At 48.3% G+C, this 15,471-nt stretch overlaps 8 protein-coding genes across 8 annotated transcripts; 4 read left to right on the top strand and 4 right to left on the bottom strand.

Annotated features, from left to right (window-relative positions):
* Positions 1–184: 184 nt before the first annotated feature.
* N7443_006028 (hydantoinase/dihydropyrimidinase family protein) lies at positions 185–1,809 on the bottom strand (the record flags this gene model as incomplete). Its single annotated transcript, XM_056886084.1, has 2 exons — positions 185–1,669; positions 1,777–1,809. 2 exons carry the CDS (start codon positions 1,807–1,809, stop codon positions 185–187), a joined length of 1,518 nt encoding a protein of 505 aa, XP_056741532.1.
* Positions 1,810–2,203: 394 nt separating this feature from the next.
* N7443_006029 (uncharacterized protein) lies at positions 2,204–3,358 on the bottom strand (the record flags this gene model as incomplete). The annotated part of the gene is made up of 1 exon (XM_056886085.1): positions 2,204–3,358. The coding sequence occupies one exon, from the start codon at positions 3,356–3,358 to the stop codon at positions 2,204–2,206; it is 1,155 nt and encodes a 384-aa protein (XP_056741533.1).
* Positions 3,359–4,089: 731 nt separating this feature from the next.
* On the top strand, positions 4,090–5,643 carry N7443_006030 (uncharacterized protein; the record flags this gene model as incomplete). Its single annotated transcript, XM_056886086.1, has 2 exons — positions 4,090–4,490; positions 4,545–5,643. 2 exons carry the CDS (start codon positions 4,090–4,092, stop codon positions 5,641–5,643), a joined length of 1,500 nt encoding a protein of 499 aa, XP_056741534.1.
* A 1,004-nt stretch (positions 5,644–6,647) lies between these two features.
* Positions 6,648–7,142, top strand: N7443_006031 (uncharacterized protein; the record flags this gene model as incomplete). The annotated part of the gene is made up of 1 exon (XM_056886087.1): positions 6,648–7,142. The coding sequence occupies one exon, from the start codon at positions 6,648–6,650 to the stop codon at positions 7,140–7,142; it is 495 nt and encodes a 164-aa protein (XP_056741535.1).
* A 925-nt stretch (positions 7,143–8,067) lies between these two features.
* Positions 8,068–10,059, top strand: N7443_006032 (fungal specific transcription factor domain-containing protein; the record flags this gene model as incomplete). Its single annotated transcript, XM_056886088.1, has 1 exon — positions 8,068–10,059. One exon carries the CDS (start codon positions 8,068–8,070, stop codon positions 10,057–10,059), a length of 1,992 nt encoding a protein of 663 aa, XP_056741536.1.
* An 81-nt stretch (positions 10,060–10,140) lies between these two features.
* Positions 10,141–11,406, bottom strand: N7443_006033 (FAD-dependent oxidoreductase; the record flags this gene model as incomplete). The annotated part of the gene is made up of 6 exons (XM_056886089.1): positions 10,141–10,292; positions 10,343–10,610; positions 10,662–10,830; positions 10,894–11,000; positions 11,046–11,344; positions 11,403–11,406. 6 exons carry the CDS (start codon positions 11,404–11,406, stop codon positions 10,141–10,143), a joined length of 999 nt encoding a protein of 332 aa, XP_056741537.1.
* A 510-nt stretch (positions 11,407–11,916) lies between these two features.
* On the top strand, positions 11,917–12,717 carry N7443_006034 (aspartate/glutamate racemase family protein; the record flags this gene model as incomplete). Its single annotated transcript, XM_056886090.1, has 1 exon — positions 11,917–12,717. One exon carries the CDS (start codon positions 11,917–11,919, stop codon positions 12,715–12,717), a length of 801 nt encoding a protein of 266 aa, XP_056741538.1.
* A 63-nt stretch (positions 12,718–12,780) lies between these two features.
* On the bottom strand, positions 12,781–14,997 carry N7443_006035 (diphthine--ammonia ligase family protein; the record flags this gene model as incomplete). The annotated part of the gene is made up of 1 exon (XM_056886091.1): positions 12,781–14,997. One exon carries the CDS (start codon positions 14,995–14,997, stop codon positions 12,781–12,783), a length of 2,217 nt encoding a protein of 738 aa, XP_056741539.1.
* Positions 14,998–15,471: the final 474 nt, after the last annotated feature.

Here is a 15,471-nt window from a genome sequence, read left to right on the forward strand (position 1 = left end):
TTTACTTATTTTCCATATGAGGGCTTTTGCTATAAGCCCCAATTCTAGTCTAATATAAGCATATTGAGATTTGGACAGGCCGGTTCTAATCGTAGTCCCTGTGAATACATATATTGGCCGCTATACATATTGTACATCATTTATTGTGTACCGCTAACAAGGTCTGTGAAACAACCCCTCAGGTTCATGACTTGGGCTTCCACAGATCACGCTCACCTTCATTCATTCCAGCTGGAAGACCACCTAGTTTTCCAACCAGAACACGGCCGGTACGTCGTTTGATGAACTTGCCAAAGCCCTTAACGCCGGTAACCCGGTTCTCATCTGCATTCCAAACGATCTCGCCACGTAGGATGGTGAGCCTAGGCCAATTCTTCACGGGCATGCCTTCAAAAGGCGTGTAATCCACGCTGTGATGAAGAGCAGTCTGAGATATGACTCTCTCTCCCTCGTTCTTGGGGTGCCAGATCACAAGATCCGCGTCATACCCTGGCAGAATGGCACCCTTTGCCGTCAACCCATACAGCCTGGCAGGGTTGCCGGCCGTGAGTTGAACGAACCGAGCGAGACTCAAACGAGCTTGATCTTTAGGCAGACAGCCTTCCGACTCGCTGAAAAGAAGAGAAAGCCGAGTTTCGATGCCGGGAATGCCCTTTGGGATCTTGCTGAATCTGGGGATACCATTGATAATACCAGCTTTCTTTCCTTGAGGGTGATCATATTTTGTCGGGGCATGGTCTGACGAGAAGACCGTGAATGTATCATTGGCAATGCCCCTCCAGAGAGCCTCGAGATCCTCTGGATGATGACGAAGAGGAGGCGAACATATGCCCTTGGCACCATGGAAGTGGTCATGTTCCTCATTAGCTAGCTTTTCCGACAAGAGAAACAGATAATGTGGACATGTTTCCGCATGGATGGGTAACAGCCTTGTCTGTGCATCCCTAATGTGTTTCATCGCACCATCAGAAGAGACGTGAACGAGTAAAACCGGAGCATCGACTAGCTCTGCAAGCCTGATCGCGCGATATGAAGCTTCGTCTTCGGCTATCTTGGGGCCAGCAATGGCGTGGAAGAAAGGAGCTGTGTTCTCATTCCTTTCGAGTCCTTGAATCAGAAAGTCGATCATGTCCCCGTTTTCGGCGTGAATCATCGTGGTTAACCCTAGCGACCGGCATGCTAGCATGGTCTCAAGTAGCTGACGGTCTGATAGCTTGTACAATTCATATGTCATGTACAGTTTGACACTTGTAATGCCTTCTTCCTTCGCAAGTATGGGAAGTTCATCTCGAAGAATCGATTCGTTGGGATTCGTGAGCACGAAGTGGAATCCGTAATCGCAATAAGTCTGCCCGCGAGATTTCTCATGATAATCTTCTAGAACTGGAAATAGCGACGTCATTTCTTTTGTCTGCGATGCAAATGCTAGGACGGTTGTGGTGCCTCCGGCAACAGCACTGCGAGTCCCAGCCTCCCAGTTATCTCCGGTCGGCGCATTCCTTTGGGCGAGATGGACATGTGAATCCACGCCTCCTGGAGTGATGTATGCGCCCTGAGCATCAATTACTTCTGTACCAAGGCCTTCTGGGATGTCATATCCTATGACAGATATCTTGCCATCGGAAATACCAATGCTTTGTCCCTCGGGAAGCACGCCGCTTTCCGTGACCTGGTTCACCCGTTTAGCTTCCAATGCTCATGAAAAGGTAGCTATGTCCGAATTGTATGCACAATGTGTGAGACAGCCTTCCAAATATAGAAAAATCAATGACTTACAATTAATCCATTCTTAATAATTGTATCCAGCATCTTGGCTGGCTCAACTCAAAGTTAAGGAACACCTGCACCCTTCTTGCCCATGCGATATTTCCTGCGCTTCGTAAAAGACTGAACCAGCTCAAACTTGCAGAATACTTTATGGTTAATGGATAAGCTCATTTAAATCAGCTATCTCTCGTTATCTCGCGCATCCTTACAGGTATTCTCCAATTCTCAAGTGGTATTTCCCCCTCATTTTGACTAGGCGAAAATTCATTGGGGTAGAAACTCTCCAAATTGTTATCTCGGCCAAGAGGCGGGCATGACTTATCTTCCAGGGCGCAATGAAAGAGACACTCAGATGATACAATGGAAAGAAGTAAAATACCAATCGGAGTTTCAAGACACGGCACATTTGAAATAGCTAAATTGATGTCCTATAGCTTCACAGTAATTCCGGCTCAACAACCCCTGTCTGTTCCAAGATAAGATTATAGTGCTCAGGTCTTCGATGCTTCTCGAACGCGAACACGGTATTTTTTGGCCGTCGGCAATCGGCTAAGTCAATAGTAGCCACCACCAGCTCATCTTCTTTGGTATTTGCCTCCTTGATAATATATCCAAGGGGATGAACAATCATAGTGCCCCCAACTAACGGGTTCCCGTCTTCCGCGCCGGTCTTAGCCACATTGATACTGAAACAGGCGTTCATGTAACTGTTTCCCTGACAAGATAGCTTATGATGCAGCATGACCTGTTCCTCGGCGGCTTCTAGACTCATCTCTACCATATGTCCACTGGATGTTGTGGGGAAAGCGGTCGTATTGTATCCACAGCACATAATTTCCATTCCTTGGAGACCGTATACTCGCCATGCTTCGGGCCATCGACGATCGTTGCAAATGAGCATTCCCACGATCGGGTCACCCTTGCCAGTTGTATCGAGATTTTCGATACCATCAGATTTCTTCAGAGCACCTTCGACAAGCCCCGGGGCCCGGAATGCAGGAAACCCGATGTTTCCAGGGCGAAAATAACGCTTTTCCAGCTGTTGATAGGCACCTGACTCGGTACGGGGCTCGACGGTTCCGGGGAGATGTACTTTACGATATTTTGCAATAACTTTGTCCTCTTGCGAAGAATAGTACACACTGGAGTTGTAATCAACATGAACGCCGTCTTTCTGAAGACTCCTCTCCGCGTAGCCTGCGTAAACGTCGATGCCAAGAGAGCGAGCATGATCGAAAAGTGGTTTGATAGTAGGAGATTGTTCGATTCCACCCTTTGTGGGATCTTCAGTCTCGAAATATTGATCGAGGTCTTCCCCTTCGAGCAAATATCTCGGGAAGAAAGTCGTGAAAGCCAGCTCAGGGAACACAGCGAGCTTAACGCCTTCTTTTGCAGCTTGGTCTAAAAGCGAAAACATGCGCTTTAGTACATCTTCACGCGAGTCTGCTAAATGGACCGGGCCAAGTTGGCACGCAGCAACGGTCACTGGCCGTGCGGTCTCGAATTCGCTAGTCATCGCAATGCTCAGCTCAAGGGGTGGCGTAATCTTCAAGGCCTTTGGGGACCAATGACATTTGAAAAGTGGACGCATGCATTCAAGCAGCAATTCTGAATTATAAGCACATCGGCTGATCAAAGTGAGGCGATTCGGTTGGAATTTGGAGTTGAAACCCCCGCACTGCGCCTGTTATCACCGCAACGCTGTTTTCACCCCAACTCATTATCGCTTATCGGGAACAGATGATCTTTAAGGAGGGGTAATTGGGGGATTTTCCATGCTAGTCTCAAATGCCTTCAGTGTTCTGGCCTAAAGGTACATTGGCTTCTTTGTTAACTTGTAACAGAGTGGATGAATAGACTGTGCCAACCGATATCTCTCGGCTGTGACTGATTCTTTTCTCCCTCTACTCTGTTGATTGACTGAATTGTATCGGCTGCAAAGAGTACAATGCATACTTCAAGATGACAAACTTGACATCGGAAGTCCCTATAGTCGTTCTTGGAGAGCCTTTCGGTCTAACAAGCTGGAAATTTCGACGTTATGATTCACCCCTTCCTAGTGTGAGAAGCTCTTGTTTCGCTTATCATGATATTGGAGATAGTGTATTTAGGGGAAAAGTCCGTTTAGAATAATGCGGTAGAACATCAACCAATGATTGTTCCAGCAGGCACTCTACCCATGTTGTCTGTTATCTCTCGCCCATTGCCGGGCATGTGTATTGTATACTTCCAGGTTATAAAGGGAGAGAGGCCCAAGTTATTATCTTGTAGATAGAGAAATTTTAGTCTGTGTGGCTATATCACTGAATCTTGGTGGTCAAGATGGCTATCAATTCAAATCCTAGCTCTCGTGATGAAGAGCAAGCCATCAAAGGTTACACTCATCAACATCACGAAATTCTGTTTGACGAGCCCACCTCAATTTGCGAGTATGCAGCTACCAGAATCACTTCACTTAAGCCTCCTATGGAGAGACTTGTCAATCCATTCAAGCTCCTGGCCATGCTCAACGCGCAACAATGGGCCTTTTTCGCGGTCTCCTTTGCTGGATGGTCATGGGAATCTTTTGATTTCTTCACTGTATCGCTTACAGTCTCCGATCTGGCCGAGACTTTCAGCAAAACCACCACTGACATTACCTGGGGTATCACCCTGGTACTCATGCTACGATCTGTTGGTTCAATCCTATTTGGCATTTTGGCAGACCGCTATGGAAGAAAATGGTACGTGTTCAAGTGGACAAACGCTTCAACTTTGTTGACTGACAAATCTTGCAGGCTATTCATCATCGCCAATATCCTTTTCATTGTTCTAGAACTTGGTACCGGCTTTGCTCAAACATATCCTCAATTTCTTGCTATTCGCGCTCTGTATGGGATTGCAATGGGAGGGCTGTATGGAAATGCAGCCGTCACAGCTCTAGAAGATTGTCCCGATGAGGCTCGTGGGCTTATATCAGGCTTAATGCAGCAAGGCTATGCCTTCGGCTATCTTCTCGCAACGGCATTTGCACGGGCTCTGGTCAACACTACCGGGTACGGTTGGAGACCATACTTTTGGTTTGCTGCTTGCCCACCGGTTCTGATTATTGCCCTACGACTCTATCTTCCGGAGACCATGGCCTTCCAGTCGAGGCAAGCGATTCGAAAAGAGCAAGGCAACCTGGCTGGGATATTTATTGCCGAAGGGAGAGTTGCTATAAGGCGCCATTGGCTTTTGCTCGTCTACCTGGTTATGTTAACAACTGGCTTAAACTTCATGGCTCACGGCACCCAGGACTTGTATCCTACGCTACTGGAGAAAGACTTCGGCTTTTCAACAAATGCTGTCACGGTCACCCAGGTAGTCGCTAATCTTGGTGCTATTTCTGGAGGAACAACGGTTGGGTACTTTTCGCAATTTTTGGGTCGAAGGCTCAGCATGCTCATCGTGTGCGTTATTGGCGGAGCCCTCATCTACCCTTATACATACGTGAGAACGGAAGCCGTGATGGCGGCGGCTTTTTTCCAGCAATTTTGTATCCAAGGTGCTTGGAGTGTGATACCTATTTATGTTATGGAGCTTTCTCCAGGCTCTTTCCAGACTTTCATGCTTGGTACAGCCTACCAAATGGGCAATCTTGCTTCGTCCGCGTCTTCAACGATTGAATCGACCGTTGGCGAAAACTACCCACTGCCACCGCTTGTGGGCACGGACGGTACTATTACTGAGCGGTACAACTATGGAAAAGTCATTTGTATCTTCATGGGAGCAGTTTATGCTTACAATGTCCTCATTATCCTCATTGGACCAGAGAAACGGGGCCATGATCTGAATAATGTCGAGCACGACACAGAAATGATGGAGGCGATAAACAAGGCCCAAAGGATTAACTAGAAAACAACTCCAAGGAGATTATGTTGGCGATCCAAGCCATGGAGTGGCCCCCACGGCCGCGTGATTTGAGTCCGCCTGGGCAAATGATGACCTCCTAACCTCTTGGCTCTTGGCATCTTGGCATCTTGGCGCTGTTTAAAGCCGATTGCTACAAGCTTCGGGTATAAGGCTTGTGATGATATTATCCATGTGGAGACTCCTGAGCTTGCTGAGGCAATTTTCGAAGCTACAATCCATGAGCGTAGGAAATACGAGAAGAACTCGGTCAAGAGGATCTCAGGTCTCTCTCCAGGACGATAATGACCTGGTGGGTTATTATTAATCTTTAGAGCTGGATGGCCAAATACGAGATTGGCTGAGGTTCTGAGGTTTTCCTTGACCCTCGTTCTTGTAATTCACTTCTGAGGGTCCAGTTGTAGAGATTAGCCGGATAGCTTGATTCAAATTTAGACTTTCTGACTCCAGCTTTCGGCCCCCATATGGGTGGAGTTACCATTGAAACAAAATCACTCATATTTGGCACAAATTGCCCGTCTTCCCCACCCGGCATCTGGCTGCCCGGTTTTACGGCCAACGATGCCTTCAAACCCCGCGCCATCTGCAGGGACCAAACCAAGTAGATCTCACACAACGTTACATTGGAAAAAGAAAATACTGTGAGGATTCTAACAGATGTCGATCAGGCAATGAAAAAGCGAACCTATATACTCCTAAAAGGTGAAAGGTGGACCCCATTCAGCCCCAACAGCTGCTTGGCACTTTGCCAATATTTCTCCATGCAGAGTCTATTCCTCAGATCTGAGGGTCTCATGATGTCAGTGTAAGCAATGAAGGAGCCCAGTGATCTTGTAAATGGTCTTTAGGGATTAAGGTGTGGCATCAAGCATGTATAAAATCTCTGAATAGCACCATAAGAATGGAAGCATCAACAAACACAAAGCTTCTGTTTCAGCTACAAACCCAAACATTCCTCTTTGAAATCCACAAATTTTCCCGGCAAGACCATGCCTTCTCTCCGCACTACCCTTGTTTTGCTGATGGCTAGCTCTGCAACTGTCTACGCAGAGCACCTGAAGGTCGTCTGGTCATCTGGTGACTTTTCAACCATCTCCGGTCCTGCCGGGGGCAATACGAACGGCCATTACTCTGGCTTCGCTATCATTAATGATGCAGGCGAGGCCATCTACGATCAGGGCTTCCCCGACGACCATGCACCTTGCTACAACACGGGTGATGGCCGCGAATTTACCATCGAGGGCGATTGCTGGAGTACCCCACGCAAGTTCAAGTGCAAGGCTGACTTCGGAGGCCACCCTGATACCTGCGAGGTCAAAGACGGCGATGGCAACAGCCTTGGCACTGGAGAGGGACAGGAGGACACAACATTCATCGGTATCGCTATCGGTCAAGACGCTAGCTGTGTCGTTGAATTCGAATCCGACAGCGACGGCTGCCCCGTTGATGACGGCAATGGTCCCCTTCACGTTACCTCGGGCTAAGCAAAATAATGAGTATGCTCGAAAAGACCAATTGCAAGCGTTGGAAGTCTTTTGTACCTAGAAAACAATTTATTCTTGGAAATCGGGGTCAATGGCCGGTGTAAGTAGCCGGCACCTGGGTGGAACAATCATTTTCTCCTGTTACCTACATTGTCTAGAATATGAATTTGAGATGCCTGATAATATGATAAACTTACTCTATTCCTGTTGGCTTTCTTGTCTCAGTCAAGATAGGTAAGGCAAGATGGGAGTCTTCTTATCAATTCTAGCGGGTCGGGCGTTATCTCGCGGAGATACCCCGTGGGAGGGGTTGATCTTCCACCGTCACTCGTCCCGAGGTCGCTCAATATCAGATAGAAGTAGCCGCAATCGCGCAAGTCAAATTCCGTCACCTACAACATGCGGCCTCGCGTTGAAGTCGCGCCGTGTAGATTTTGCCGGAGAAGTTTCTCACGCCGAGAACATTTACTCCGTCACGAACGGACTCGTGCGTGATCTTCCATATGCTGATGCCTCAAAGGAGTCAGGTCTAATATAGCCCAGACACCCACGAAAAGCCCTTCCGTTGCCGGTGTAGCAAGAAATTTACCAGACGGTGAGTCATGATCAAAGACGTCTGTTCACCGGGCTGAAAGTAACTTGGATGTTTAGTGACCTTTTGACGCGTCACTTGAAACTTAAAGGTGGCGACTGCTCTCATGGAGAGGCTGAGCTCGGCTCCAGCACGAGTGTCGAGTCTATTAGATCTGTAGGGGCGGAGACAACACAGGCCGAAGAACTTAACGTGCAGCCAGATAGCCCTGACAATGCTTCGATAGCAGTCTCCAAGCCAGTCAGCTTATCACGTCGAGACAATGTGGGAAACCAAGATACAAATATGGCATGCGATCTACCAATAAATTCCTTCGACAGTATAACTTCACAGATGATGCAAGCGTCAGCATCAGCTACGCTCACTCCGGATACCTCACCTCAATTATTTGACGATAGTCTCCATGACCTTCAGCTTCTTTGGGGTAGCATGGATTCGACCTTCCCCAGAGAAGAATCTTTCCCCTACGGTATTCCAAATGAGCTCATCTTCTGGCCTGGTTTCGATGTTCCGGAGCCGACATACTCTAGATCTCCGGGGCCACAAATAAGTTCAAACTCTCGCGAGTCACGATCAAGCACCCTATATTCTGAGGATGATGCCTCATTGTGTGACTATCGGCTTCCTTCATTGCAACAAGAAGATGAAGCCGATTCGCAAGTCCTCAAAAATGCCTCTTATAACAAAGGGTCCTCCACGAGCTTCCAGGAGGCTTCTGGGGCTGGAATTCCCTGGCGCATATCCAAAGAATGTTACCAAACAGTTGTTGAAAAAATCGACCAAGTTCGAGATATTCTTCCAGAAACATTCGCTTTACCCTCCAAGTATGTTTTTTGCAGATACATCGAAGGGTTTTTCACAGGAAGTCACGGGCATTTGCCTTTTCTTCACTTTCCGACTGTTTCAGTCGCATGTATAACACCACCTCTGATTTTAGCTATCATCGCCATGGGGGCGAAATATCGATTTGAACGAGATCGCGCGGTCTCCTTCTATAGGGCTTCGAAGTCTCTGGTTGAGCACCACATCCGACTGTATACGAACTCGAATCTTCAATCTGCTGGGTCGCAGATCGAACATGTGACCGAAGAAACAAAGATTGAGATTTTGCAAGCTCAGATTATTCTCACAACCCTGGGTGTATGGGGTGCCAATGACCTGCTTCATGACTCTTTTTCAATGGCTGGTCAAATGGCGCTCTATCTCCGCAGTAGTGGACTCCTCTCACAAGATAGCTACTGCAACAATGGGACATGGAGGTCTTTGGTGCGAGAAGAAGGACGGCGACGCACCAAATTTATCGCATATATGCTTTGCAATATCCAAACAATTCTACATAATACACCCACCAAGATTATGAACAGCGAAATAACGTCTCTTTATCTCCCTTGGCCGGAGGAATTATGGAGAGCTTCTAGCCCTGCCGAATGGAAAATTCTTCGTTCAAAATGGTCTGCCAATGTCTCATTTGGTGATGGATACACTCAATTGTTTCAATCAAAATCCACGCACAAAGAAGTCTTCAGCCTATCTTCGTTTGGAAATCTCATCCTGATTCATGCCGTGTTTCAGCAAATATACTTGGCACGAGAGTCTGAGGTCTGCTATTCAATGTCTACAGGCGCACAAAGTGGAACCTTCGCACCCGAGGTGCTCGCAAGATTCCATTCTGCACTTCATAGGTGGCAAAAGAGTTGGCAGATTAGCTCTGATCCTTCAATGACACCGTCCTCTCCAAATGGGCCATTGGGATTCAATGCAACAGCCATCTTTCGCATAGCTTACATTCGACTTCATATAAATCTTGGCCCTCACCGCAGCCTAGGAACAGGAGATCCGGAAACGATTGCCTATGCCTTTCTCAACGCACCTCTACCTGCACAAACGCCAAAGATCTATCATGCGGTTCTTCAATCCATTCATGCTCTTTCTATACCTGTGCGGCTTGGAGTTGAATACGTCGCCAAGACCCAAACTCTGACCTGGAGTACGATACATTCCCTTTGTAATTTTGAGTGTGCTTTGTTCTTGTGCAAGTGGCTGGAGACTCTTGCCTTGAATCCTTCAGGCCTGCATCGTGATGAGAGACGGCTTTTACGAATGATAATAAGCGTGCTGCGTGAAGCAGACTTGACCCCCGTGGGGGATGACTTGGCAGAAATTGGAAGCAAACAGCTACACCTGATAGGAGCCGTGCTCATTCGGTTACTTTCTCAGATAATGAAAGGTACGCATGTCTTTGAAGGTATGGACATCTTGTGTGAAGCTTTACAGACCTATGCCAATCTTCTAGAAAGTAGTCTCAACGTTGGCAGGGAGAATTAGACATAATGAATCGCCTCTCATATTTGCAATCCATCCACAATGGCTTATCTATATGACTACATCTTCTCGAGAAGATAGGGTTTATAGTCGAGCAGTTTCCCGTATAAAACTGACAGCTTCTTTAGCCATGCCCCAAGAGGCCTGGAATCCTGTCCCACCCGCTCCGTAATTATGAATGACTAATTTTTGGTCAAAGTATTCCGATTCAATTCTGGCACCGCCCTCCCGCCTGGCTATGTGAAGTATGTTAGTTGAAGTCTGGGTCAAATTCAGTCGCACTTACGCCGTAACCCTACACCATGCTTAAGAATCTTCAAGCCTTCCGGCTTTGCAAGCTGAGGTGCAATAGTGCAGCACTTCTTCTTAATGACCTCAGCAAAATTTAAGTCAATCTCCCCATCCCAGTTGTTCTTCTGTCTACAACCTCCGAGGATGATCCCTCCGTTCTTCCCCCGTGGGAAAATATGGGTTGCGTCTGCATCACGATGAGGAGCCTGGAAGTACATCGCGGGGATCGGCTCTTTCGGGCCTTCAACTAGCATAATCTGGCCCTATGAAAATTGTCAAAACTGTCAATGGCACATGAATAGATTAAGACGAACCCTTGCTGCGAACATTTTATCATCCTCAACGCCACCAAGCTTCAGCGAGCCTAATCCAGTGCAATTAAAAACCGCAGAAGCCTCTGGATATGATTCAAATGTATCTCGAATATCATTGAAACCCCGCCGATGGATCTCGATGCCAAGGGAGTATGCCTCCATCTGGAGCCTGTTATGAATCGCTCATGAGCCAAAGATCCCAAAAACATTGGAATAATGCATTCCACCATACCAAGGAAGATACCGTTGTACATCAAGGATAAACGACGCCATTTCATACCCAACAACAGCACCGGGAGGCAAATCGCCTTCTTCGACCGGCGTCAACCCTCCAACCAACTCCTCAAATCAGAGCTTCCCAGTGGCAGGAGTAAGGATGCCAACTTCCTCAATCGGCCTTTCATAATGGAACCGAATCTTCATTGCATGCACACCCGATTCGGGACGGTCCGATGCGAGTTTTTTGAATTTATTGTAGGTGATAGCATCCCATTTCTCCTGACGACCATTGTCCATGGATGCGGGGAACCAATTAGCGCCTCCCCAATTAGATGCGTAGTCTGGTGCTGCATCACCAGGCAGGTATTTGCCTGCGATCACGATCTCTGCGCCTGGGTATTGAGCTCGAAGCTCTAGGGCGGTAGTCAGGCCGATTACGCCGGCGCCGATCACCAGGTAGAATACTGTCGTGAGGATCGTCAATTGAGATTTGAATCATAATCTTGTTGCTTGTAGTCTTACCCATTATATCTGATGAACTCTTGCAAGTTCAGCTACCTTACATTATTTATTGATTTAATGGCATTTGAGGTATTCGGGCATCGTTTCGACCTTACTAAATCCGCCTAGGGACTCCCCTCATACCATCTTCATCGCTACCCCACCAAGTCGCTATGACATACCTATCTTTCAAGCTGTAACTAGCAATTGGAGTCTTGTGGGGGATCTTCACATATCATTGGAGGCAAAGGAGATAGTCCGCACTTCCATACACAGGGGTCTCTTCATTGGGCGACCTTCTTATCAACCGAGCCTGCTCCCTAGAGTTGGGGTAGAAACTCCACCCCCGCTGATACAAAGATAATATCTCCACTTCAAGAGCAAGGCAAACACACATTTGTCTATCGGTCAGTATAATTGACCTCGAAATAGATTACAACTCGTCTCATAGTCGTCCAATAAGCCCACCTGCAACGGATCAGGGCCAAATCCAGCTTCTCCAATATCATCAGTAAACCAACCCAGACACAAGACAATGGAGAGCCAAACAGAGTCACCACTACCCACCGTCTCCGGGCCACCAAGCCTCCAAGGGATCAATATCCTCCTAGTAAACCCGAACTCCACAGAATACATGACAAAAGACTGTCTAAAGGCCATCGCCCCAAACCTCCCCCCAAACGTCACCGTCCATGGCTTTACAGCTCCCCGCCCAAGTCCCACGGCAATTGAATCCCAAACCGATGCAATTCTCTCAAGCGAAGCTTGCCTTAGAGCCATAAAACCGATCGCGCATAACTATGACGCATTCTTAGTTGCTTGTTTCCGAGCACATCCCCTTATCGCCGTGCTCAAGGAAGAATTCATACAACCTGTTCTTGGGATCATGGAGGCTGCTATGTATGCTGCGCGCATACTGGGTGAACGGATGGGGATCTTGTGCATGTCTGCAAGATCGGGGTTGGTTCATGGGCGAGCTGTATCGGCCTATGGGTTTTCTGAGTACTTTGTTGGATGTGAAGCAGTTCAGTTAGGCGTTTTGGAACTTGAATCAAGGCCGAAAGAAGAGGTGCATGAGGTCATTTCCAATGCGATGAATCGACTTGTTCGTGATAAGGGTGCCGATTGTATTCTGTTGGGATGTGCTGGGATGGCGGAGATGAGAAGTATTTGTGAGGCTGTTGTGGAGGAGACTGGAGTAAGGGTGTTAGATGGGGTGGGACTCGGTGTTCAGTTCTTGACTGGTTTGATAAGGGAGAGGTTGGGGACTGCTAAAAGCGGGTTCTATATGGATGCTTCGATAGATAGAGCTAAGCGTGGCCAGGATTGGCTTTGATGGGGGATCATTGTCCCGTAACTCTTAATTCATGATTCATCAACTATTTACAGAGTCATCTGTTCATGCAAGTTCTTCTTGTAGAACAATACCAGCAGTCAAGCGCTGGCCTTCTCTACCCCAAACAGATCTGCATGGGACAACTTGGCCATCCCAAAGGCCTTCGGTAACAGGTTGCGTGGTATACAACACGGCCTGTGCCAGACTTTTGTTTTGGCAATGTGTAGCCATGATATCACGGAGACTCGACTCCAGAGGCTCCGGTGAAGATTGCACTTCCAGGCTAAGGTAACGATACCTCTCATCCACAGTAGCACAGATATATTCTGTCTTGTTCTCAATAGCAGCTTGTTCACATCGACTTCCAAGACCTTGCCATTCGATATCACTGCCACGAGGCAACTGATCAACCTCAACAGCGAGGAACGGCGAAATAGAAGGAGCATCCTCATCAAGAACAGAGAAATTGGGCAAAGTCGAAGCGTCGCTCTCAGGCATGAGCTCCTCGGCCCTTCGACCGTATTTGATATCCCATGCATCAAGCTGAGGGTCCTCATCATCCGAATCGTCACTCTCCGCCCGCGTATGCATCTTCTTCCAAAGATACCACGCAATCTTGACTTGGGTCTCGATGTTATTAGCTTCACCAGTCAGGAAAGCAACACCACCAAGCCACCAATCAACCTGCATAGCATCACCAATTCTCCAAAGATGCTGGAGAGACAACACAGCCCGCAAACAGTAGTTCTCGAACCAGGACTTGCCTGTCGTAGCAATCTCCATAGAAGCCGGTTCCAGCGGGATTTGACCTGCAATATAAATGACCCTACTACCCTGCAGCGGAATGGACATCGCTTGCGAGTAAGGCCCGATATTAGCAGGCGCCCAGTATGACCGTGACTGCACATGCAGACCCTGGCGACTGTTACGTGCGCCCATGTCTACCACGAAAGAGACCATTACTCTCACGTTGGAGGGAAGTGCGTCGCCGCATGCGACTGTGACTCGGGCGGGTGGGTTCGGTTTCTTGAAGAGGGAGACGTAGACGTTGTTCATCAGAGCAAAGTCGTCCATGGAGCGGAGGAGAACAGTTGCGAACACGATGTCCTCGGTAGATCGAGGCGTGGATTCCGAGATTGTTTTTAGTGCTGCTTCAGTCTTCTTGACGATCCCGTCCATCTGCTCGCTAGCACCGGGTCCAGCCTCAGGTGCGACAAGATTCGAGATTGACCACGTCTGGTTCGACTGACGATGGTGCGGTTTACATATGGACCACGCAGGCGACGCCATCAAAGTCCGCGTGTCATCCCCCGTCGAAACGTCAGGCACACCCTCCAAGGCCTTCACAAAAACCTCATCCAACAAAGCAGGCGTCCTCACATCCTCCGGCCTAATCTCATCCCCCTCTTTATCCACACACCTCGCGTCCTTCAACTTCATAAATGCAACTCCACCCTCACCAGTCCCAACCTCCCTCTCCTCAATCTCTATCCTCTTCTTCCAAAGAAATCCCGGCCCATCAATCGCCAAAGTCTCATACTCACCTCCCTCCCCCAACACCGCACCCCTTATATCCTCCTTGGCCGCAAACCTCCCCATTCCCTTAACAATCCTCTTTCTTACCCCGCGCCCCGCATTCCCAGAGCCAGAAACACTCTCCCATAAGAATCCATCATCCAATCCCCCCGACGCAACCTTGATAATCCTTGCATCACACCCACACCCTGCCATATCCTCCAACAAGCCCGCCTCCTTAACCGCCAAAGAATCACTATCCCTCTCCGCAGACGCAGGAAGAGAAGGATACATCCACAACCAAGCCAGCGGAACAAGCCCCAACCGCCCAGCAACATTCTCAATCCTCGTCCGCTGATACGTAGAGAGAATAGCACCCGCCGAAACCGCATTCGCCTCCGGATGCATTTCCATCACCCGTCGAAGCAATGGAACAAGACACTCCGTCTCATCCTGCACCGTGGTCTCGGCGCCCTGGTCCGCGTCATCGTGGCGGTATATGCGCGCGGTGTCGACGGCTCCACCTGTTATCGGCGCGCGGTATAATGGGAGACCTAGAGCTTCGGCGTATAGAGGGATCACGCTGTGGCCGATTGTTTGGTACATGAAGCTGTCGATGTCTTCTTCATTTTCGGAGGAGAGGTCTGGTTCCGGATGCAGGTTTGCGAGGGCGATGATGCGGTGTCCGTTTCGGAGGCAGTGGAGGATGGAGTAGAAGGAGTCTTTGCCACCTGAGATTAGGGCGATAACGTTCAAAGGTGGCATGGTGGGTGGTTAATTGAGTGAACTTTGAGTGCTGGTGGGATGTGGTTTTTTGTGGTCCTTTCTTATCGATAGTGATGCTGATGCTGATGCTGATAAGCGATAAGGGATAAGGGATTGTTTACCCCCATTGCCTCAGGCATGATTGAAGGAGAGAAAGAGAAATCACGTGACACGTGTAGTGAGGTGTCACCACAGGTGGAGTGACCTGTCCCCTCTATCGAGAGCAAATTACATGTGCCTGCTACAGCTACAAGTTTGATGTTTTTTTTTCATGTTATACGAATGATGTGGGTTCATAGTAATTATCCTTGAGATTTGATGCTTGATCCAAATGGGATCGATAGTTGACCTGAGACCAACACAGAAAGGGGCAGGCAAGAATGCAATACAAGAAGGGGGTATGAGTGTGCAAAGAAGGGGGAAGGTCAAATTAACTTATACACGAATGTGACCAGCACAAGAAACAGATGGGGA

This window comes from Penicillium atrosanguineum (genome assembly GCF_028827265.1).
Source record: "Penicillium atrosanguineum strain IBT 20685 chromosome Unknown utg000004l_segment0_segment0, whole genome shotgun sequence".
Lineage (NCBI taxonomy): Eukaryota > Fungi > Ascomycota > Eurotiomycetes > Eurotiales > Aspergillaceae > Penicillium > Penicillium atrosanguineum.